The sequence below is a fragment of the Schistocerca serialis genome, chromosome 2, assembly GCF_023864345.2.
Source record: "Schistocerca serialis cubense isolate TAMUIC-IGC-003099 chromosome 2, iqSchSeri2.2, whole genome shotgun sequence".
Classification (NCBI taxonomy): domain Eukaryota; kingdom Metazoa; phylum Arthropoda; class Insecta; order Orthoptera; family Acrididae; genus Schistocerca; species Schistocerca serialis.
In genome coordinates, this window is record NC_064639.1 from 55,829,359 (window position 1) to 55,852,592 (window position 23,234).

General features: G+C 40.7%; 1 protein-coding gene across 2 annotated transcripts in view; it reads right to left on the reverse strand.

Annotated features, from left to right (window-relative positions):
• Positions 1-23,234, reverse strand: part of LOC126456757 (uncharacterized) — a 783,002-nt gene that overhangs the window by 93,277 nt on the left and 666,491 nt on the right. For both annotated transcript variants that reach the window (XM_050092505.1, XM_050092504.1), the window contains one exon: positions 16,103-16,305. In XM_050092505.1, coding sequence (XP_049948462.1) covers positions 16,103-16,305 — 203 coding nt within the window. The remainder of the gene's footprint in view (positions 1-16,102; positions 16,306-23,234) is intronic.

Genomic DNA, 23,234 nt, shown 5'->3' on the forward strand with positions numbered 1-23,234 from the left:
GAAGAAGATACTTAGCCCAAAGAAATACCGAAGAGAGAACCTGTAGAAGTTTATAGGGGTTTAACAATAAAACATTATTTTCCTGGCAAGTTTCCTTCTACAAAATCATGAAAGAAGAGAGTGTGACTTTTCAAAAGAAGTGAAAATTAACACACTTTTGTTGCTATTTAGCAGACCCAAGTTTTCACACTGACGTACAAGAAGACTTAGGTCTACACCAAACAAGTCACTGACATTTCCAGATGTTCACCATCATGTCTTCCTCCAGCATAAATCTTCTATTTTGTTATGTTAGAAATATATAGGCGGATTAGAAAAATTAATAACTGGTTTATTACAAATGTAACAATCTGTTTCTCATAATGGGCAACTGCTTAAATACTTCAATACAATGAAAACTCAGACCAAAGTTGCAAATTTCACTTTTTTTATTCACCTGATGATTAATTTCACACCAAGACCCATTTCAAATCAATCTAACACAGTCAGAAATGGTATTTCTCAAAATCATCTCAAAAATGTGAATTAAAAAAGTGAAATTTGCAACTTTAGATTGGCTTTCATTTTACTGATTAACAGAAGTTGCTGACCCACAGTTATTCCAGCATGTCGGAAGTTTGCGTACATACCTGACTGGCGAGCAGACCATTATTCATTGTATTTAACCAGAATTTTTCTGTGTTAGAATGCTCTGACAGAATTCCTTTTTGGAGTAGATGAAACTGCCATGTACTCTTAAGATTTTGTTCCCATAATGTGTTCACCTAATTTGAATAACAAACAAGTTTCCTACATGTCGAAAATCCGGTTACAGTGCAAGAAAATGCATTTTCGCAAACTGTCAGTAAACACCTTAACAATTCATTGCTGCACATAAAAGTAAAATTGAAACATAGTGCAACTCTTCCAGAACACAGTGATGCCAGTTGCTTGTATGTACACTGAATAGTTCAATGTAGTGTAACAGAACCCCTGCATTCTGTGCCGAATGCAGCAACTGACACGCACTAAGATGCTTCTTGAGAAGGAATGGAGGTAGTGAGAAGGAGCTCCCTGCCAGAGAATATGGTTCAAAATTTTTATTCATACGACACAGAGAACTTCCTCAGAGAATTTTCTTGTGCTCTGAGAATCTTCTCCAGAGCATGTCCTCTTTTTTTATTCATTCAACCTATAGGATATAATTAATTACTCAACTCAACACTTGAATGCGATATATTTATTATAACATACATGTATGATTTCCTTTGATAAATCAAACAAAAGTGAACCTATATAGCAGAAAAATTAATAATAAGCGTTGTTTGTGACCCATACGCTGCAATACAACAGTTAATCCTGTTATGTTGTTGTGGTCTTCAGTCCTGAGACTGGTTTGATGCAGCTCTCCATGTTACTCTATCCTGTGCAAGCTTCTTCATCTCCCAGTACCTCTTGCAACCTACATCCTTCTGAATCTTCTTAGTGTATTCGTCTCTTGGCCTCCCTCTACGATTTTTACCCTCCACACTGCCCTCCAATACTAAATTTGTGATCCCTTGATGCCTCAGAACATGTCCTACCAATTGATCCCTTCTTCTAGTCAAGTTGTCCCACAAACTTCTCTTCTTCCCAATCCTATTCAACACTTCCTCATTAGTTACGTGATCTACCCATCTAATCTTCAGCATTCTTCTGTAGCACCACATTTCGAAAGATTCTATTCTCTTCTTGTCCAAAATATTTATCGTCCATGTTTCACTTCCATACATGGCTACACTCCATACAAATACTTCCAGAAACGACTTCCTGACACTTCAATCTATACTCGATGTTAACAAATTTCTCTTCTTCAGAAATGCTTTCCTTGCCATTGCCAGTCTACATTTTATATCCTCTCTACTTTGACAATCATCAGTTATTTTGCTCCCCAAATAGCAAAACTCCTTTACTACTTTAAGTGTCTCATTTCCTAATCTAATTCCCTCAGCATCACCTGACTTAATTCAACTACATTCCGTTATCCTCGTTTTGCTTTTGTTGATGTCCATCTTATATCCTCCTTTCAAGACACTGTCCATTCCGTTCAACTGCTCTTCCAAGTCCTTTGCTGTCTCTGACAGAATTACAATGTCATCGGCGAACCTCAAAGTTTTTATTTCTTCTCCATGGATTTTAATACCTACTCCGAATTTTTCTTTTATTTCCTTCACTGCTTGCTCAATATACAGATTGAATAACATCGGGGAGAGGCTACAACCCTGTCTCACTCCCTTCCCAACCACTGCTCCCCTTTCATGTCCCTCGACTCTTGTAACTGCCATCTGGTTTCTGTACAAATTGTAAATAGCTTTTGGCTCCCTTTATTTTACCCCTGCCACCTCCAGAATTTGAAAGAGAGTATTGCAGATAACATTGTCAAAAGCTTTCTCTAAGTCTACAAATGCTAGAAACGTAGGTTTGCCTTTCCTTCATCTAGCTTATAAGTCGTAGGGTCAGTATTGCCTCACGTGTTCCAATATTTCTACGGAATCCAAACTAATCTTTCCCGAGGTCGGCTTCTACCAGTTTTGCAGGAAAGTTAATCCAACGGCAATAGTGAGATCTCTGCCCAAACTCTTTGCCTTTACAAATGTCTGCTTGTGTCTGTGTACATGCGGATGGATATGTGTGTGTGTGCGCGCGAGTGTATACCTGTCCTTTTTTCCCCCTAAGGTACGTCTTTCCGCTCCCGGGATTGGAATGACTCCTTACCCACTCCCTTAAAACCCACATCCTTTCGTCTTTCCCTCTCCTTCCCTCTTTCCTGATCAAGCAACCGTTGGTTGCGAAAGCTTGAATTTTGTGTGTATGTTTGTGTTTGTTTGTGTGTCTATTGACATGCCAGTGCTTTCGTTTGGTAAGCCACATCATCTTTATATATACGAGGGTTGTTTTTTAGTAAGGGCCGTTTTTAAGTAAGGGCCGTTTTTATTTTTAAAAAAAGATACAAATACTTTTGTAAAAAAACTTTTATTTTCTGATTCTACACACTTTTACCTATTTTTCTACATAGTTGCCTTGTTCATTTAAGCGCCTGTCATACCGTTCAACTAAGTTTTTAATTCCCTCTTCAAAGAAGTCGGCCGCCTGCTCCAACAGCCAAGAGTTCATGGCCGCTTTCACTTCATCGTCATCATTGAAGCGCTGCCCGCCAAGATGGTGTTTCAGGTACCGGAAAAGGTGAAAATCGCTAGGAGCAAGGTCGGCGCTGTATGGTGCATGGTCCAAAACTTCCCAACCAAAAGAATCAATCAAATCCTGAGCCTTTTGAGAGGTGTGAGGCCTAGCGTTATCACGCAGGAGCAAAACTCCTTTTGTCAGCATGCCGCGCCTTTTGCCCAGCATGCCGCGCCTTTTGTTTTGAATTGCTCTGCAGAGCTTCTTTAGAGTTGCACACTAGGCATCTGAGTTGATTGTCATTCCTCGTGGCATAAAGTCCACTAGTAAAACACCGCGCCGGTCCCAGAACACAGTTGCCATAATCTTGCGCTTTGACAGCGTCTGTTTGGCTTTGACCTTGACGGGTGAGGTTGTGTGTTGCCATTCCATCGATTGTCGCTTGCTTTCAGGAGTGATATGGAATACCTATGTTTCATCTCCAGTGACAATTTGACTCAACATGTCATCCCCTTCTTCCTCATAACGAATCAAAAAGTCCAATGAAGTGGCAAATCTCCTCCCTTTGTGGTCCTATGTGAGGAGTCTGGGTACCCACCGAGAACACAGTTTCGAAAGTTTAGGTTTTCAGACACAATTTTGTACAAAACCGATCTTGAAACTTGTGGAAATTCCAAAGAAAGAGTGGAAATTGTGAGTCTTCTGTCCTCACGAATCTTTGTTTCAACTGCAGCCACCAAATCATCAGTGATCACAGAGGGCCGGCCTGAGCGTTCTTCGTCATGGACGTTTTGATGGCCATTTTTAAACTCTCTAACCCATTGACGCACTTTACCTTCACTCATTGCATTCAAGCCATAAACTTCTGTTAACTGACGATGAATTTCTGCAGCTGATAGGCTTCTCGCGGTCAAAAAACATATCACTGACCGTATCTCACACGCGGCGGGCGATTCAATAATCATAAACATTATAAAGTAACACAGCGATGCGTACACGTCAGTTACAGAGCTGCAACTTGCATCAGTGTGAACGAGAAGGATGCTGGCAAGTGGCGCGGTGGCTTGTTGCGGCGTCCGCGCGAACTACGGGACTATACGCGCGAATGGCCCTTACTTAAAAAACAACCCTCGTATATACAAACCTCACTGTCATTTCTTGTTAACAATATTAGCTTATTCCTAAGAATAAGCAGCTTTCACTCGGTTAATATTCGGCAGAAATCAAACCTGCATTTGGATCGGACTTCCTTAACTCTTGTGCAAAAAGGTGTGCAGGATACTGCTGCAACCATTTTCAATAAGCTACCACTCGAATTCAAAAATCTTAGCAGTAATCCACGCACTTTCAAATCGAAACTGGAGTGTTTCCTCGTGGGTCACTCTTTCTATGTTGTCGAGGAGTTCCTTGAAAAATTAAGCTGATTCTTATTGTATTGTTGATTGCGTTTACTTAAACTTATGGACTGACTTTTTTCAGTTTCATAAACATTTCTTTTTATCTGTTATTACTTTATGTTGTAATTTCATGTACTGACACATTCCATGACCTTGGAGATTTGTTCCTCAATTTGGTCCTACTGAACTTGACGTGTAAATAAAAATAAATAAAAAATATTATGAAAAGCACTGTCCTATGCCAATCTATCCCTGGGCCATCCATAAGTATCCTTCCTAAGCACCCAGACACCTAAACCTCTCACCTGGTTCAGATTCATTGATGACATCTTTGCTATCTGGATCAAGGGTGAGGATACTCTATCCACATTCCTCCAGAACCTCGACAAGTTTTCTCCCTTAGGCTTCATCTGATCCTACTCAACCAGAGAAGCCACATTCCTAGATGTTGACCTCCACCTCAAAGATGGCTACATCAGTACCTATGTCCATATCAAACCTGCTAACCACCAGCAATACCTCCACTCTGACAGCTGCCTCCCATTCTATACCAAGAAGTCCCTACCATACATCCTCACACCTGTGGTCTCCGCACCTGCAGTGACGAACGGTCCCTCTCAAAATATATCGACGGTCTCACTGAAGCCTTCACAGACTGTAACTTAGTTGACAACATCGGTAGCTCCGTGAGGCTATTTGCAGATGACACAGTTGTCTACAAGAAAGTAGCAACATCAGAAGACTCGTACATACTCCAGGAGGACCTGCAGAGGATTAATGCATGGTGCGACAGCTGGCAGCTTTCCCTAAACGTAGATAAATGTAATATAATGCGCATACATAGGGGCAGAAATCCATTCCAGTACGATTATGCCATAGGTGGTAAATCATTGGAAGCGGTAACGACCGTAAAATACTTAGGAGTTACTATCCGGAGCGATCTGAAGTGGAATGATCACATAAAACAAATAGTGGGAAAAGTAGGCGCCAGGTTGAGATTCATAGGAAGAATTCTAAGAAAATGTGACTCATCGACGAAAGAAGCAGCTTACAAAACGCTTGTTCGTCCGATTCTTGAGTATTGCTCATCAGTATGGGACCCTTACCAGGTTGGATTAATAGAAGAGATAGACATGATCCAGCGAAAAGCAGCGCGATTCGTCATGGGGACATTTAGTCAGCGCGAGAGCGTTACGGAGATGCTGAACAAGCTCCAGTGGCGGACACTTCAAGAAAGGCGTTACGCAATACGGAGAGGTTTATTATCGAAATTACGAGAGAGCACATTCCGGGAAGAGATGGGCAACATATTACTACCACCCACATATATCTCGCGTAATGATCACAACGAAAAGATCCGAGAAATTAGAGCAAATACGGAGACTTACAAGCAGTCGTTCTTCCCACGCACAATTCGTGAATGGAACAGGAAAGGGGGGATCAGATAGTGGTACAATAAGTACCCTCCGCCACACACCGTAAGGTGGCTCGCGGAGTATAGATGTAGATGTAGATGTATCCTCCCGACACTGTACAAAAACAAATCTCCCATGCCTTATCTTTCCAGCTCCCACCACCTCCCAAAGTCTCATCCTTCCCATCCCTCCCACAACTGGACTGGAGCAACTGAATTACATTCTCCTCCATACCTCTTGTCGCACCCTGAAATGAGAAATGTCCAGCCCACAATCCTTCCCCTCCCTCCCAAAGTGGTTTTGCACTGCTCATATGCCTGTAATAGTCATATATGCAAGACCTCTCCCATACATCCTCCTACTACCACCTAGTCCAGTCCAGTCACAAACATCCCCTATCCCATCAAAGGCAGGGCTACCCGTGAAACCAGTCACGTGATCTATAAGCTGCAACCACTGTGCTGCATTCTACGTGAGCATGACAACCGACAAGCTGTCTGCCTGCACGAATGACCGTCGACAAACTGTGGCCGAGAAACCAGTGGACCACCCCGATGCTGAGCAAGTTGCCTTCATTTCAATGACTGCTTCACAGCCAGCACCATATGGATCTTTCCCACCAACACTGGCTTTTCTGAATTGCATATGTGGGAACTCTCCCTGCAATATAGCCTACATTCCCATAACCCTACTGGCCTCAACCTCCATTAGTCATTGTCCTCAGCCATTCAGCCCCTTTCCTGTTCCCATTCCAGCACTACACAGCCCCACATTTCACTAATGCAGACAGTATTTTTACTTCTCTCCTTTTCTGCTATCCTCATCTCTCTGCTGACCTCCGTCTAACCTCCCAACAGCACCTAGCTGCCCTAACCTCTTCCCCCTCGTCCCTGCATGCTCCACAGCGGCACTTTACATTACTGTTCCCCACCTCTACCCTACTATCCCTCCCCCTCCCTGTTCCAGCCTCTGCCTTACTCCCACCCAGTCTCTACTCCCATTGCGCACTGCTGCTGCTGCTGCTGCTGCTGCTGCTTGCAGTGTGGCTTCAGCTGTTAGAGATTGCAGCAATGTGTGTGAGTTGCATTTGTGTGTGTGTGTGTGTGTGTGTGTGTGTGTGTGTGTGTGTGTGCATGTCGTCTATTTTCAACAAAGGCCTCGTTGGCTGAAAGCTAATTTGTGACAGTCTTTTTGCTGTGCCTATCTGTGACTCAGCATCTCCACTATATGGTAAGTACCAACTTTCCTTTTCATAATATTGTTTCATTTGCTTCATCAACTGACATATCCTCTTTTTCATCATGTGACAGCTCTTGCTCGGAAGCTGAGTGGTGGTCATTGAGCACCTTCACAATCATCAGAGAAGACAAGATCCTCCTCTGCATCAGCAAGTTTATTAAACCAACCAAACAATGTTGTTGGATCTGAAGTTTAGTCAATATTCCTTCTTTTTGTTTGGTATAGACATTTGAATATTAAAAGTAATAGGGACTGCAAAGATTCAAAGAAAATTTAAAAATGAACAGAAATGGAAATGGTAGCACCGACAGCCGTGTTGGTGACAACTGTCAACCGGAGCGCACAACGTGGATAAATTTATTTTTATACACCCCGACAACAATCGTGAATACTGACCCCTAACGTGGATCTCGAAGCTGAATAAATTCACCTTTGTGGACAAACCGTGTGGGTGACAACGTAAAAAATAGGAAATTGCTGGATGAAATGTCACCTGCATGCCTACTCAATGGTTAAGACTACAACAGATATACATAGATCGACACCTTGTACATAATACCAGACACAAGATATAAATATTTTATTACTGTTCTTCTTCTTATTATTACTACTACTACAAAGGTTGCATAAGCAACACTGATAATTAGTGTAAAATAGCAGCATTAAATGGAAGGAATCAGAAATTACAGGCTACAGTAGCAATGAGACAAAGTGAACATTCAATCGTAAATCAGCCAGGAACCAATCAGGTGAGCGAAGCTGGGCCTGGAGAGGAGACAGTGGAGTCTGTTGGGAAGGAAGCTAACAAAGGATGGATTTCAAGTAAAATCTTCACTTGATGTCATTGCTATTGCATGTTGTAATTCCTTCCATTGTAATTTTGCAAGTTTACATTAAAACCAGTTTTGCCTATGAAGCTTACTTTGTACTATTTCTATGTTATTCTTTAACCCAATGATCTTCAACCTGCAGGGTTACTTTCTGTACATAAAAGTATCATCATGTTTCTGGAATTCTGCCTACATATCTGTGTTTTATTTGTATCATCCACTGTCACTTGGCAGTCTCCACAAACAGTTCCCACAATTTTTTGTGCCAACTCATCAGTCAAATGGGTCTTCCACTCCTCTGTTCATCATGAACATTTGTTCTGCGTCCACTAAACTCCCTACCCAATTAACACACATTTGTTCTGTTCATAATACCTTCCCTGTAAAACCGTTTTGGTTTGCAAAAAAAAAAAAAAAAAAAAATATTCCGTAGGAAGCAGATCACAGCACATGGCTTGCTCTTGGTGGGCTTTCTTACCAACATCTTTCACACAAATGGACATTACACCATGAGATTATGTACTACTGAGCCCCTGTGATGCTCTATCTGGTCAGGGGATGCCCCCCCCCCCCTCCCCTCCCTCTACCAATCAGTGTTGCCAACCCTCAAAAAACAAAAATCCACAGCCGATTATCATCACAGTACATGTACTTTCTGAACATGCTTTGTATTTACCACCTTTCTTGATATATTTTTTGGTTTGCTTTATATATTTATTAGTTTTCTTTACATATTAACTGGTTTAATGTATATATTCATGGGTTTTCTTTATTTATTTATTGGTTTTCCTTTGCAAATTTATTGGTTTGCTTTATTAATGGACTCTATTTGATCATGCAATGCTACTATGTTTCAATCTTCAGAGTTTTCAAGCAGCTCTCATTTGCTTCTCCATGGAATGTGTATACACAACAGTGATGAACTATTTGTTTCCCTCTTGATTACCTATGCTAATAAAAATGAAAGGGGCATCTTAGAGTTGCTTAAGTGACCTCTAGCTGATTGGCATTATTACACAATAATTCCGAATGTGCAGCAATAGTGAAAGTGTAGGGATGACACTGAGAGGTTGCACAATATTGAGCACTTCAAAAACTTTTGAAATATATTGCAGTGCCTGGAACTACTGTGTCATCTGTAAGCACAACAATCTTCCTAGTTTCTTGCATGCTACAGTTGCTAGATATCTTTGTTTTCACCATTAATCATTGACATTGTGCTGGAACTCAGTATAAAATTAGATGAAAGATCATTCTTATTAGTGTGTGTTGAAATGTATAAATCTTGACAGCATTGTATTTTAGGGAAAATAAGTACCAAAACAGAAATGTTAATTTGTATGATTTGTTGCTCAGAGAACACAGGAAATGGTACCCTAAGCCAGAAGGAAAGATATTTAACACTTTAACTGCTCTGGAAGTGTTAATGCACGCACCTTTGTACCTGTCCCTGTGTGCTCTGAACATGTTTATGTTTGCCACCAATCCTTCTACCTGGTCTGGGCGTAGACATATTCAGAGTACCAGGTAGAAGGACTGGTGGTGCGTGTAAACATGTTCAGAGCAGTTAAAGGGTTAAAAAATGTAATTAACGCAAAATTATAAATAAAAGTTGGGCTGGCGAAAGCTGGTGCCAACACTCCGGGCGGGAAAGAAGTTGAGAGTCCACTGGGAGTCACAGTCGCAGTTAGCTCAGAGTCAGTCAGTACCTTGCAACCAGAGTAGTGTACATGATGGGACATGTACTTCACCACAAATGAAGCTAACCTGGACTATTGCGGAAGAGCTTTTACAACAACACCTGGACTATCTTAAGTTAAGTAGCTTTCTGTTTTGGTTAATAAAGAACCCTGTTAATATATGCATGCAATTGTGTTATAGAAAGAGGATACTGGCCACCACACAACATCCTCTCCTTGCTCCCATGGTACAAGCCTGCAGTGGCAAAGAGGCAACACAAAAACCAGTGACGAGTATAATTCAGTACAGATTTTGCTTGCTTCTCTTGTGTTTTAGCTTGCAGGGGTGCTCATCTATAGTTGCTAATTTTTGTTCTGTTCTTGCATGCATTCCAGGTGGTGAGCCACAGAAGTAATCAAATTTCTCTTTTCTGATGCTTTCCTTCTTTTTGCTACAACTTATTTGCATAAACCATGGCTGCCCAGCCCCTCCACCCACTGGTCCCACATCTTGGCCACACATGGACAATGTGATGAATCTAACACAAGCTTTTCAGTTTCAGGACCAACAAACTGCTGCCCTACTAACGACAGTACAACAATTACTGGCTGCACAAGCTTCGTAGGCTGCCCAGCAGACAACCCGACTGGCCCAACATTTGCCACCAACCAGCAGACCAACATTCTGGTAATTTAACAACACAGAAGACGAATAGTTAGAATACCTGACACAATTCCAAGCACATTGTGAATTTCATCAAGTACAAGGTACTGTAAAACTACAATACTTTCTTTCGATTACAGGGTCCCCAGTGTTCAGGTTAATACAGAAACTACTTCCAACCACACCTCCCAACAAACTCAGCTATGAGCAAGTAACTGCTGCATTAACCAAGATCTATGACCAGCAAGTCCACGTAGCTGCAGCCAGATATCAGTTCTTTCACTTGCAGAAAAAGCTGGAACAGATGTACCATCAGTGGTACGCAGAAATAAAGGGCACGACTAGGAAGTGTAAATTTAAGTGTAGTTGTGGCAACTTTTACACTGACTTAATGATACGGGATGCAATAACATTCAATGTCCCTGATAGTAGAATATGGGAATAGATCCTAAAGCACTTTGATTCATCACTCCCTAAAGTGTTGCACAACTTAGAGCAATATTATTCAGGTGCCTTAGTGGCCGATAACTTTGACTAGGCCCCAACTTGTCGGGTCGAGTCGCCCCTTGCCTGCAACCACCCCAGGTAGCCACAACAACGAGCATGTAGACAGCTGTGCTGACAGCCATGTAGACAGGTAAACAAACCTGCAAACTTAGTGAAGTCTTGCCCTAGATGCTTTGCTCACCATAACAGATAAGGCTGATCATCACATAATACAACGTGTTACATGTGTCAGAAAAAAGACCATGTCCAAGCAGTTTGTTTGCAACGGCACAAAAATGCCAATTTTGCCCACTCCCAGAAAAAACAGGCTTGTGCAAATGCAGTGAACATTGTGTTTTCTAAACCTTCAACAGATTCTGACAAAAGTGAGATTAAAGTTGTGCCTCCTTCTCACCCTACATTCTAACAAACTATTTGTCTAATTATGAATTGCTGGCCATCACGTGAACTTTCAGTTAGACACAGGTGCCGCAGTAACTTTGCTTAATTGTGCCATGTATGAACAGTTACAGTCACCACACCTTCTAAATCTAGAAAGCACCTCGCTGCTTACAAAGAAATTCCAGTGTTTGGACAGTGTAGTTTGCCTGCCACTTACAAATCTCACACTTGGACAGTGAATTTTACTGTGTTGAAATCAACAGACAGTGAGAACATTTTCATTTTAGATGCCTTTGATTTGTTTGGCCTTAGCACCCATGACAATGTACTGTCAGTCTCTACATTCACACCAAAAAGACAGTGTCACTGGCTTGCTTCAAGAATTTCCTGAACTATTTACAGACGGATGGGAAAAGCTAATAACTTTCTAGCGCATGTTACATTGAAAGACAATGCACGGCCTAAGTTTTTTTGGGCCCACCCCATTCCAGTTGCTTTAAGAGACAAAGTAACCTGTGAATTGAAAGAATTGCAGGATAATGGTGCAATTGCTCCCATTCAAGCTAGTCAGTGGGCAAGTCCTCTTGTATTGCTGCCTAAGCCTTCTGGTCACATTCGCTTTTGTATTGACTTCAAGTCTACAGTCAACCTACAGACAGTAGTTGAGACTTATGCATTATCTCGACCTGAGGAACTCACAGACAGGCTTGGTGCAGGATGTTATTTTCCTAAGATAGACTAGCATGACGCCTACTTGCAAATTCCATTGGATGAAGAATCACAGAAAGTGTCCGTTGTAAATACAGACTTAGGACTATTCAAGTATTTGTGTTTGCCCTTCAGCATTGCTTCTGTACCCACCACTTTTCAACGTTACTTGGAGCAGATGACTGCAAATGTGCTTTTTTGTTCAAACTACCTTGACAATATTGTTGTCTCAGGTTGCACACCAGAGGAACAGATTGCCAATTTGTATACTGTTTTTCAAGTGTTGTCAGAAGCAGGACTCAAGCGTCGTCTCGAAACTTGTGACTTTTTTTGAACTAAACAACTGTACTTTGGTAATGTGATAAACAGTCTGGATGTGCACTCCCTCCAATCTCATTTGCTTGCAATCCGTGACCTGCCCATTCCTCGCAATGTGCCTGAACTGCAGTCATTGCTACACAAGATGAGATGACATAAGTTACTACAATCAGTTCATACAGAATGCCGCTCAGATCACAGCTCCATTCCACTAGTGTCGCAAAATGTACCTTTTGTACACACTAAAGACTATCGAAACGCATTACAGAAACTCAAAAATGCTTTGCTTAGTGACGGATGTCTAGTGCATTTTCACTCTGCCAAGCTGGTAGTTTTGCAAGTTCACGCTTCTTCCTACGGAATCGGCACTGTGCTTTTGCACAGAATTGGTGCACAAGACAAACCTATTGCTTTTGCCTCAAAGTTGTTAACTCAGACTCAGTGCAGCTATTCTCAAAAAGAATAACAGGCTCTAGCTTTTGTGTATGGTGCTACCAAATCCCATCACTATTTGTACGGTTGCAAGTTCTTTTTAGTGACAGATCACAAGTCTTTGCAGTATTTGTTTCATCTGTCAAAGCCGGTTCCTACACGCACTGCTCAAAAATTGCAATAATGAGCTTTATTGCTTCTACAGTATCAGTGTGAAATTGTGCAAAGACCTACAGTAAAGCACAGCAATGCGGATGCACTATGCCACCTTCCAATTGGCCCACACTCTTATTTTATGCATCTGCCGCATCTTGTTGCCAAATCGATATGCAGGGCTCTCAACTGCTGGAATCCTTTCCCCTGTACTACAGAAAAATTGCACAGGCCACGGAAGCACACTTAGATCTCAAGCTTTTGTTGCATTACATTCGTACATCTCAACCTCATTCATGGAACAGTATCCAAAAGTCGGTAGTGCGTCGATACTTTGCTTGTCGGCATACCCTTTCAATTCAATTAGATGTGATACTAGTTCAAAAAGACATTGGATAATCGTATTTGCTTATTCCCAAACCGATGTGTCACAAAACGACGTGTTGCGATTGCTCCACCAATGATATTGGGGAATTGTTCGCACTAAACAGTTAGCGCGACAGCGCCATACTTCGCAGGGCACGGAATGCTTCGTACACACTTTTAAACAACAGGTGGCCAAGCTTCACACCGCCCGCACACAGAAACAGGCACTGCAACTCTTTCTCACCTCCTATCACTCTCTTCTCATGCCCATCCGAGAGACAGACCATCACTGGTGGAACTTCTGCACGGCCACCACCCTCAGATGCTGCTACACTCGCTACACCCACCTCAGCATCTGGCACCACCGACGGTCCGCAAGTTCACTCTGTGCCACATGATCTCATTCTTTTCTGGGTTTATGGCAACTGTGGGCACTGGGTAAGAGGCGTGGTCCAGGAATGCATTGGCTCGTTTACGTATTTGATTGCAGGTCCTGAAGGTGTGCAGCACCGCCACCAGAACGAGATTCGTGTCTGTCATTTGCCCCGTGATTCTGCTGCTTTTCTTCCCCAGGTGCACGGCCTCACAGGACTATGTGGCCTTCGCAGCCACCCACTCATGCTACCAGGACACCCAGGAGGAGCGGACGGACGACGCGCCCTCACCTCCGCCGTCCCTGCTCGTCGACACCACAGACCCGGATCTTCTGACGCCATTGCCGTCGTCACCCCGAGACGTGCCCTCGGGCTCGGTTGTGTGTCCTGGCAGCAGTTTTCCGGAGGATGTTCCTTTTGCCTCACGAGGCAGACAGTGGGGACTGTCGGGAGTACACCGTCCTCCACAGCTACGCCTCCCAGCTCATCTCTATATCCGGCATCCTGCCTCCCTCCCCGTTGTCGTTCACAGCCTCACTACGTGACAACGGTGTGACATTTTGGACGGGAGGAATGTGCCGGCGTAAGCTGGTGCCGGCACTCCAGGTGGGAAAGAGGTTGCAATAAGATCGATAATAGGCACTGGAGTGAGTGCATCATCGCGAGTGGGGCCAAAGACAGACTTCCAAGTAACGCGCCACTGATGCCCTCTCGACCGCCAGTATTTAGATTGCCACTGCGGTCTGGAGGGCCCGGTCAGTCACCCGGTGAGTCACCGAGTCGAGTCATCTGTCGCAGCCCGATAGGGGTCACGGGCACAGTTAGCTCAGCCTCTCCTCTAGCTCAGAGTCAGTCGGTACCTCACAGCCAGAGTAGTTAGTGTACGTAGTAGCATAGCAGGACTTGTACTTCACCAGCAGTGAGGCTAAAGTGAACTATTACGGAAGAGCTTGTACCGCAACATTTGGACTATGTTAAGTTAAATAGCTTCCTGTTTAAGTCAATAAAGAACCCTATTAATATATGTGTCCAGTTGTATGATAGAAAGAGGATACCAGCCACGGCCTCTCCTTACTCCAACGGTACAAGTCTACAGTGTCAACCCGATGACAGAAAAAAGTATATACAGGTGTTTATGTGTGTTTATAAATTACTTACACAAATACAATCTTTTAGTGCACATATTGTTGCATGACACATTGCTGCAACTATGTCTCAAATACATTGAGGTGAAACTGCACTTTTTAAATTCAAATCTTCAAAAGAATTTCCAGTGAAACAGTATCTTAATATAATAGGTAAGCACTGATTTGGTGAAACCGCATCTCTCATTGTAGTGTTCTGCTGTTTGATCATGGGGGTTATGTGAGTCTGCAGAAATTTATCGAGAATAAGGGAGGGGGATGGGGGGAGGAAAGGGGGCTTAAAATTCTAAAATTGCCATTTTTTTATATAAAAGAGTTGACCAGTTTTGAGAAGTGTCAAGTCACAAGAACTAAATTTTATAGATGACATGACAGAGTGTGGCATTTACTTATTCAAGATTTTTTACAGTTATTTACTTTGATATTTAAAGCCACCACACATCAGTTGTGTGGCAGTTGTTGAAGCCATACTATCCTATCACCGAGCGAGGTGGTGCAGTGGATAGCACACTGGACTCGCGTTCGGGAGGACGACGGTTCAATCCCGCGTCCGGCCATCCTGATTTAAGTTTTCCGTGATTTCCCTAAATCACTCCAGGCAAATGCCGGGATGGTTCCTTTGAAAGGGCACGGTCGACTTCCTTCCCCATCCTTACCTAATCCAATGAGACTGATGACCTCGCTGTTTGGTCTCTTCCCCCAAACAACCCAACCCAACCCAACCCAACTATTCTATCACTGCCATCATACATGCAATCACATTTGGCTACATGAGAGGTCTAGGAGAATTACAGGAAATCACTTCTAGAAGTGTATGAGAATTTTGTAATGAATAAAATCTCTGTACACAAGATTCTGGGGGTGGGCGAAAGCATACACACATGCCTGCATATGGGAACAATCATTTCCAGTACTGTATCAAAAGTTGCACTATCAACTCGTAAAAAGTTATAATAATCTTTTTGTTTCGTTTAATTTCAGTTCTCTCAACAAATTTTCATAAGTAATCTTTGACACTCCCAGAACCAATTTTCATCCACCATTTTTTTTTTTTTTTCCTCAGGGCAAAGTAGAGACATATTGCATAGTATTACTGTGCAACATCATTGTGAATATTATTGACCATCTGGGGGGCAATTTAGTAACACTAAAAGAACGAAAAATATCCTCTGCTACTGATCTACAAAATCTGTGATGCAAGTCGAAGAGTATAAAAAGGTGAGTTCTTACATGACGATATGTTTGAAATCCAGTCCATGTAGCTAATAGATAATTAACTAATATTAGTAATTAAGGATGATAATGACACTCTTAATGTATTTTATAATTTGTGTTTCATTACTATAATTTACTGACCTGTAAGAATTGTTAGTGAGATGAGAGGACACACAACACAGGCTACAAACAGAGCCAGTGCAGGCTGGAAGCAGCCCTGGATACCTATGTTCCACAGCACAGCCTCCAGAATAATGAAGTACTGATTTCTGCTTTTGTCGGGGCTGTCCATGTCGTACACTAATACCATAAATATGTGTAAGCACAGTGTAACAATTGGCATCCTGCAAAAGAGTGTGTTGATTAATATGAATTTTCTTCTGAGGCTAACGGAACATATTCCTAGTTAAGAATTACCTACGTACCTTCACACTCTCCCTCCTACCCCAACCTCCAACCCTCACTCCTTCTTACACACACACACACACACACACACACATACACACAAATAAGTCATTTTCAGAATGTAAGTGTACTAGATTTCTAAATTTTTTTAGAAAAAAATGTATTTGAAAAAGAAAAAAATACGGGATATTGTTGATGCACTTGTTAACTATTTTTCCACACAATTGTCATCCTGGTCAGTTCAGGTGCTGAGCTGTGGCACAATCTTCTTTATACCTTCCTTGAAGAACTCTCCTGCCTGCTCTTTCCCCCACTTCAGAACATCTTTCTGCACCTGCTCATCACTTGAAAATTTTATTCCACTCATTTGTGCCTTACAAAGGTGAAAAGATGATAATCTGAAGGCGTCAAGTCATGGGTATACTGGGGTAGTGCTCCAAAACATCCCAACCAAATGAGTCCACGAGTGTGTTGATTCCTAAGGCTGTGTGAGGATCTGTTTTGTGTAACAGTCTCAATCCTCTTATCAGTGTTCCTCTTCTTTTGTTTTGAGATTTTTTAGGGCCTCACAATATCGCTGAGCGTTGACAGTCTCCTGCCGAGACAGAAATTCGACCGTAATGATGCCTTTTTGTTCCCAGAATGGTTTTTTTCCCAAAACTGTGGTTTTTAATTTTTTTGTAGATGGGGCATTGGTTTGACGCCACCCACATTCCATCTCCCGTCACAACAGAGTTCAGAAAATCCTCGCCCTCCAATTCAAGTAACTCAAGAAACTCACAGGCGCTATTGACCAGGTTATCTTGTACTGTTCTGTTCTGTTAGCTGTTTTGGGGCTCATCTTGCACACAGTTTCTGGTATCCCAGCATTCCTGTTTGTGTCTCGTATGACAGAGTTCTGGAGAGTTGTGAGAATCACACACAAACTTCATCCACTGTCAATCAGCAGTCTTCACAGACAGTTTCCTCGATTTTTTTGCACTAATTCATCAGTCAAAACAGGTCTTACATGCCTCTATTCATCGTGGACATTTATTCTGCCTCCACTAAACTTCCTGCACTACTTAAACACACTCATTGTGTTCATAATACCTTCACCGTAACCACTTTCATCCATGAAAAGATTTCAGAAGGTGTTATTCCTTCTGTGAGTAAGAAGTGGATCACAGCACATGGCTTGCACTTAGTGGCATTTCTTACTGTCATCTTCCGAGAAACTGTATATCACAAAATGAATTTATGTGCTACCATGTTCCTACAGTGCTCACTCTGGTCAGGGGATACCCCTCTACTACTCAGTATTGTCAACACTCAAAAAACACAAGGTGTGATTGAAAAATACAGCGAATACTTCCATTAGAAGCAAAGTGATAAGGTTACATGGAATCTGATTTACTCACGCTCAAATTACTGTCTTTGGCTAGCAATGCACTTATTCCAACATTGTATCCATGACTGGAAGCATTTCTGGAAGGCTTGTTATGGAAGGGCATTCTGCTGCTGTGTTGTGGCCATCTCAGTGTCAGGAATAGTTTAAAAATGTTTTGCTTTAAGCACAGTTTTAATTTTTGGGAAGAATCAGAAGTTGTCTGATGTTAAATCTGGTGAGTAGGGTGGATGTGAACAGACAGGAACACTTTTTCTGGCCAAAAACGTATGAATCAACGGTGAAAGATGGTTCAGTGCATTTTTGCAATAAAGAAAGAAGCCACTGGCCCATTTATCATTCTCAAATAGCCCACAAATGTTGCAGTATGCCCCTGAAAAATTCGATATTTACAGTTGTTTCCCCTGGAACTCCAATCACATTATGCCCTCAACATAAAAAACAATGAGCATAACTTTGATATTCTGTTTGGACTGAATACCTTTTTAGGATGAAGAGATTCATTGGTTTTCCATCAGAAACACTGAGTTTTCATCTCAGGGTCAATTTACAAGTTTGGAGATTAAGCCTGGATCTGAATGAAGCCAATCCTTCAACTCCAAGCAAACTGACACACAATTTTCTTTCTTTTCATCATTCAAAAGTCTTGGAACCAATGTTGCACTCACTTGTCTGATTTGCAAATTGTTGCTTAAATGCTTTGCATGGACTTGTACAAGATGCTAAGTTCTTTGGTAAGCTTTTGTACAAGATGTTAAGTTATTTGGTAAGCTCTTTAACAGTTATTTGCCTGTTGAACAAATAATTTTTGCCACTTTTTGTATGTTTTAGAGGCTACTGGAAGTCCTGAGTGTTGCTAGTCTTCCACCAACTCATTTCCACTTGTAAATCGCGCATATCACTAGGAAACAGTATTCAGTTACAGCATTTTTCCCATACGCCAATTTCAACATTTCATAAGTCTCATTGACAGTTTCCTCCAACTTGAAACAGAACTTAATGTGCTGTTTGAAATCCATGATGCGCAACAGATACGATAAACATAACGTCACTCTTGCATCTCTGGACATTGACTGACAAGTCAGAACATGTTACAACTTGACACTTTCTGTCTCAGTGAAACAGGCTATTGGACAAATTACATCAAATGGTTGCAGTTGCTGCTAAAAATATTCATCCATCATATTTTTTACATATGATGTAATCTACATTTCCCACGACCAGTACACTAGTCAGAGATATCAACTGAGTTACAAAGTATTGCATTCAATTACTACTTATATAAATAGTTTGATGAAATGAAACTCTGCACCTATACTGAAATGTTGAAATTAAGCTTCCTTTGTGATATTCTCCTGTTTTCTCCATTGGCACAGGTTATTTGACGACACACTATATATTCATTAATAGTCTTTCTTTTTTTAAATCCTATTACGGGACACAGAAAAATTATTTATTTTCATCTTTCATCCAAATAAATGTCTGCTGTCAGTTATTAGTTCTTTCAACCTATTCTTGATTTCCTCTGTGACTGTGTAAAATTTGACTTATGACATTTTCACCTCTTTTGTCCTCAGTTGGCAGTTTCCTTATTTGTTGTGTTTAATTGTCTTCATCTGTGCCACAACTGAAAATTATTATGTATGTTTATGACATATGCACAATCACATGCATATGAACTAACAAAGAAAATAAACTCTTTTCAGTATCACTAAATTATCAAATGTAAATAACAATATGTATCAGAAAACAATCAGTCTTTTTTAAACTTAAAAGTGTCTAAATGACATGAAACAAGGAGCACTGAAAACATAGGAGATACAGCATTAGAGCCAGAGCTTAACAGAGCTTTGGAAGACTTGTGAGCATATAAGACAGAAGACAATGAAAATGTTCCTTCAGAATTTCTAAAATCATTGGAGCAGTGGCAACCAAAAGATTATTTAGTCGGTCTGCAGCTTCTACAAGTCTGTACACACCATCAGACTTTTGGAACAATATCATCTGTGCAGTCCCCAATATAGCTAGGGTACAAAAAAAATTGCACAATCAGTTTTACCTCTCATTGGTCCAAGTTGCTGACAATATTATCATTCAGAAAAATGGAAAAGAAAACTGATGTGTACAGTTTCTGTTCTTTTACCATCTGGTGCCCTGCTCACAACTATCAACACAACCTCCCTCCACACAATGTACACCAGTTCCCACAGTCTTGCCACAACTGAAAACTAGATGTTGAGATATGTATTAACGGCCTGATGTAGTGCGTGCTGCTTGTAACATTATGTCAAAAGTTCTAGTTACAGCTTAATTGGCAAAAGAGTGGAGGTATGCATTAGTTTACATACCTTACATGATGCTGTTGGATATTTATGTAGATAGCTAGTCTGCTACAAAATCTACAACTTCTAATCTGCAGACAGCAAAACGTAATTTTTATTTTTCTGTTTATTATGCATTTACAAACAGAAATGGGTATATATCACGTTTTTTGTGTGTAACTTATGGCTTTGATGATGTAGTGTTTTCTCATATGTTGTCAGTGAGGTCAATAGGCTGATTTAGTGACCTATGGTCGCTTGATAATGCACTTTCACAGATTTTTTGAAACATGGGCAGAGTTTTCACTGCCATTACGTGTTGTTGTGCTATCAGGAGATCTGCAAATGTTGTGTGTGAGCTATGGCTTTTCAGTGGTCTTGGATGTTCTGTATACCTGGTTCTGAAAATCCTGCACGTTTGACCCACAGATTGACAGCAGTTGCAAATAAGTCGGCATAAGCCGGGCTGGCTGTATTTGTCAGTGTTGGTGGTACTTCTTCCACGACTGCTTTGTATTGTGTTGTGGTTCTGTATGCTATGTTGAGTCCTTGTTTCTTTAGTATGTTACCCACCCTGTGTGTGACTTTGTTGATGTAAATCATTATGTGCCATTTGCTGCTTACTGTCTTCTGATTTGTTGCGTGTTGTGTTGTGTTTTGTTTGTATGTTTGTCTGTGTGTTTTATGGTTGTGTGTTGTTTGTTTTTGTATTTTGTGGTTTATTTTGACTACTCTCTTTGCATCGTATCAATTCTCCTACGCAATTTGTTTTGTTCAGTTCTTGTGTGTAATCATGTTTGTTCATGGGTATTTTGTTCAGTCTGTGTAGTAAATATCTGAAGCTCGTTTTTTTTTTTTTTTTTTTTTTTTTTTTTTTTTTTTTTTTTTTTTTTTTTTTTTTTTGTGTGATTGGATTGGTTATGAATATTGGTGCTGGTGATTGTGGGCTTTTCAACAAGGGTAATTTGATCATAGTCATAAAGAAACATCGACAAAACATTAGAATTCATCCAAAGCAACAACATCACAGAGTTAAAAAGTCATCTAACAAACCAATATCAAAGTAACTTACAGAAAACCCTGAAAAACATAGAAACAAGTTTCACAGAAACACAAATCAAAAGAATGACACAGAAAAATCCCAAGGCCCCCACGCTAAAATCATTGCCTTAAGTTCATAAAGCTGGAATACCTCTATGTCCATTGATAAACTTTACCAAAGTGCCAACAAACTACTTAGCAAAACACACACACACACTCTGCTACAGACAATATACAAATACATTGAAAACAGAAGTCTAAGGAACTCAAGTTACTTAATAGAAAAAATGAGAAATGAAAATATACCAAACACAGCAACATTAATTTCATTCGACATAGTTTCCATGTACACACACATCCCAACAGAAGAAACCATCAACATGATAGAAAGAAACTTCCAACTACAAGGAAACATACCAACAACAAACATACAAGAAATATCAGCCATACTCAGGCTCAACACAGAGCAAAACTACTTCACCTTCAACAACAAATTTTACTCTCAACAAGATGGACTACACATGGGACCCCCAATCAGTGGCTTTCTAGCTGACATTTTCCTCAATCAGATAGAAAAACAAATCTTTGACAAAATGGTAATATCAAAACAGTACAAAATAATATAAACAAAACAGTACAACATAATATATTGGTACAGATATGTAGATGACATAATTTGCTTAATAGATGAAACACAGCCTCGCATAAAACAACTTCATGACAACATAAACTCCTTCCACCCACAAATGCAGCTCACCACTGAAACACAAACAGATGGAAAACTTAATTTCTTAGATCTCACCATACACGAAAGAAACAAACAACATGAATTCACAATCTACAGAAAACCCACAAACCCAGCACCATTATTCATAACCAATCCAATCGCCCCATAACTCACAAAGAAACCAGCTTCAGATATTTACTACACATGAAGAAACATGATTACATACAAGAACTGAACATAATAAAACAAATTGCACAGGAGAATGGATATGATGCAAAGAGGGTAGACAAAATAAACCACAAAATACAAAAACAAACAACACACAACCATAAAACACACAGACAAACAAACACAACACAACACACAACAAATCAGCAGACAGTAAGCGTCAAATGGCACGTAATGACTTACAACAACAAAGTCACACATAGGGTGGGTAATATACTAAAGAAGCAAGGACTCAACATAGCATACAGAACCACAATACAAAGCAGTCTTGGAAGAAGTACCACCAACACTGACAAATACAGCCAGCCCGGCTTATGCCGACTTATTTGCAACTGCTGTCAATCTGTGGGTCAAACGTGCAGGATTTTCAGAACCAGGTATACAGAACATCACTCTGCTCCAGTCCCAAACATCACAAATGTCAAATACCCTTCAAACTTGCATGCCTCACTCAGCCAAACACACTACAAAACAAATGAATACCACACAGCCACAACAACACATAATGGCGGTGCAAACTCTGCCCATGTTTTAAAAAATTGTAGAAAGTGCATTGTCAAGCGACCATAGGTCACTAAATCAGCCTATTTACCCTGCCAACAATGTATGAAAAAACACTACAATATTAAAGCTGCAAGTTGCACACAAAAAATGTGACATATACCCATTTCCATTAGTAAAAGCATAATAAACAGAAAAATAAAAATCACATTTTTCTGTTTGCAGATGAGCAGACTAGCTACCAACATAAGTATCCAATAGCATCATGTATGGTATGTAAACTAATGCATACCTCCACTCTTTTGACAATTAAGCTGTAACTATAACTTTCAACATAATGTTATAAACAACACACAGTGCATCAGGTTGTTAATGCATATCTCAAATGTGAACTATGAACAAATGATGTATAATACAGGGTGTCCCACTCAAACCACCCCGATTTCAAAGATCCAAGGGAAAAAAAACCACAGTAGATACAACAATGAAAAATGCACCACACTGTAGAGCAAGCATCTCAAAGAATTGATTTATTTATCATAAATACACCTCTACATGTGAACTATTTGTAGCATGAAGAATATCGAGCCTATATTCAATTTCTTGCCAAGTTCTTTGTAACATTTCCTCTGTTACTGTTGCAATTGCACTAGTGATGCAATG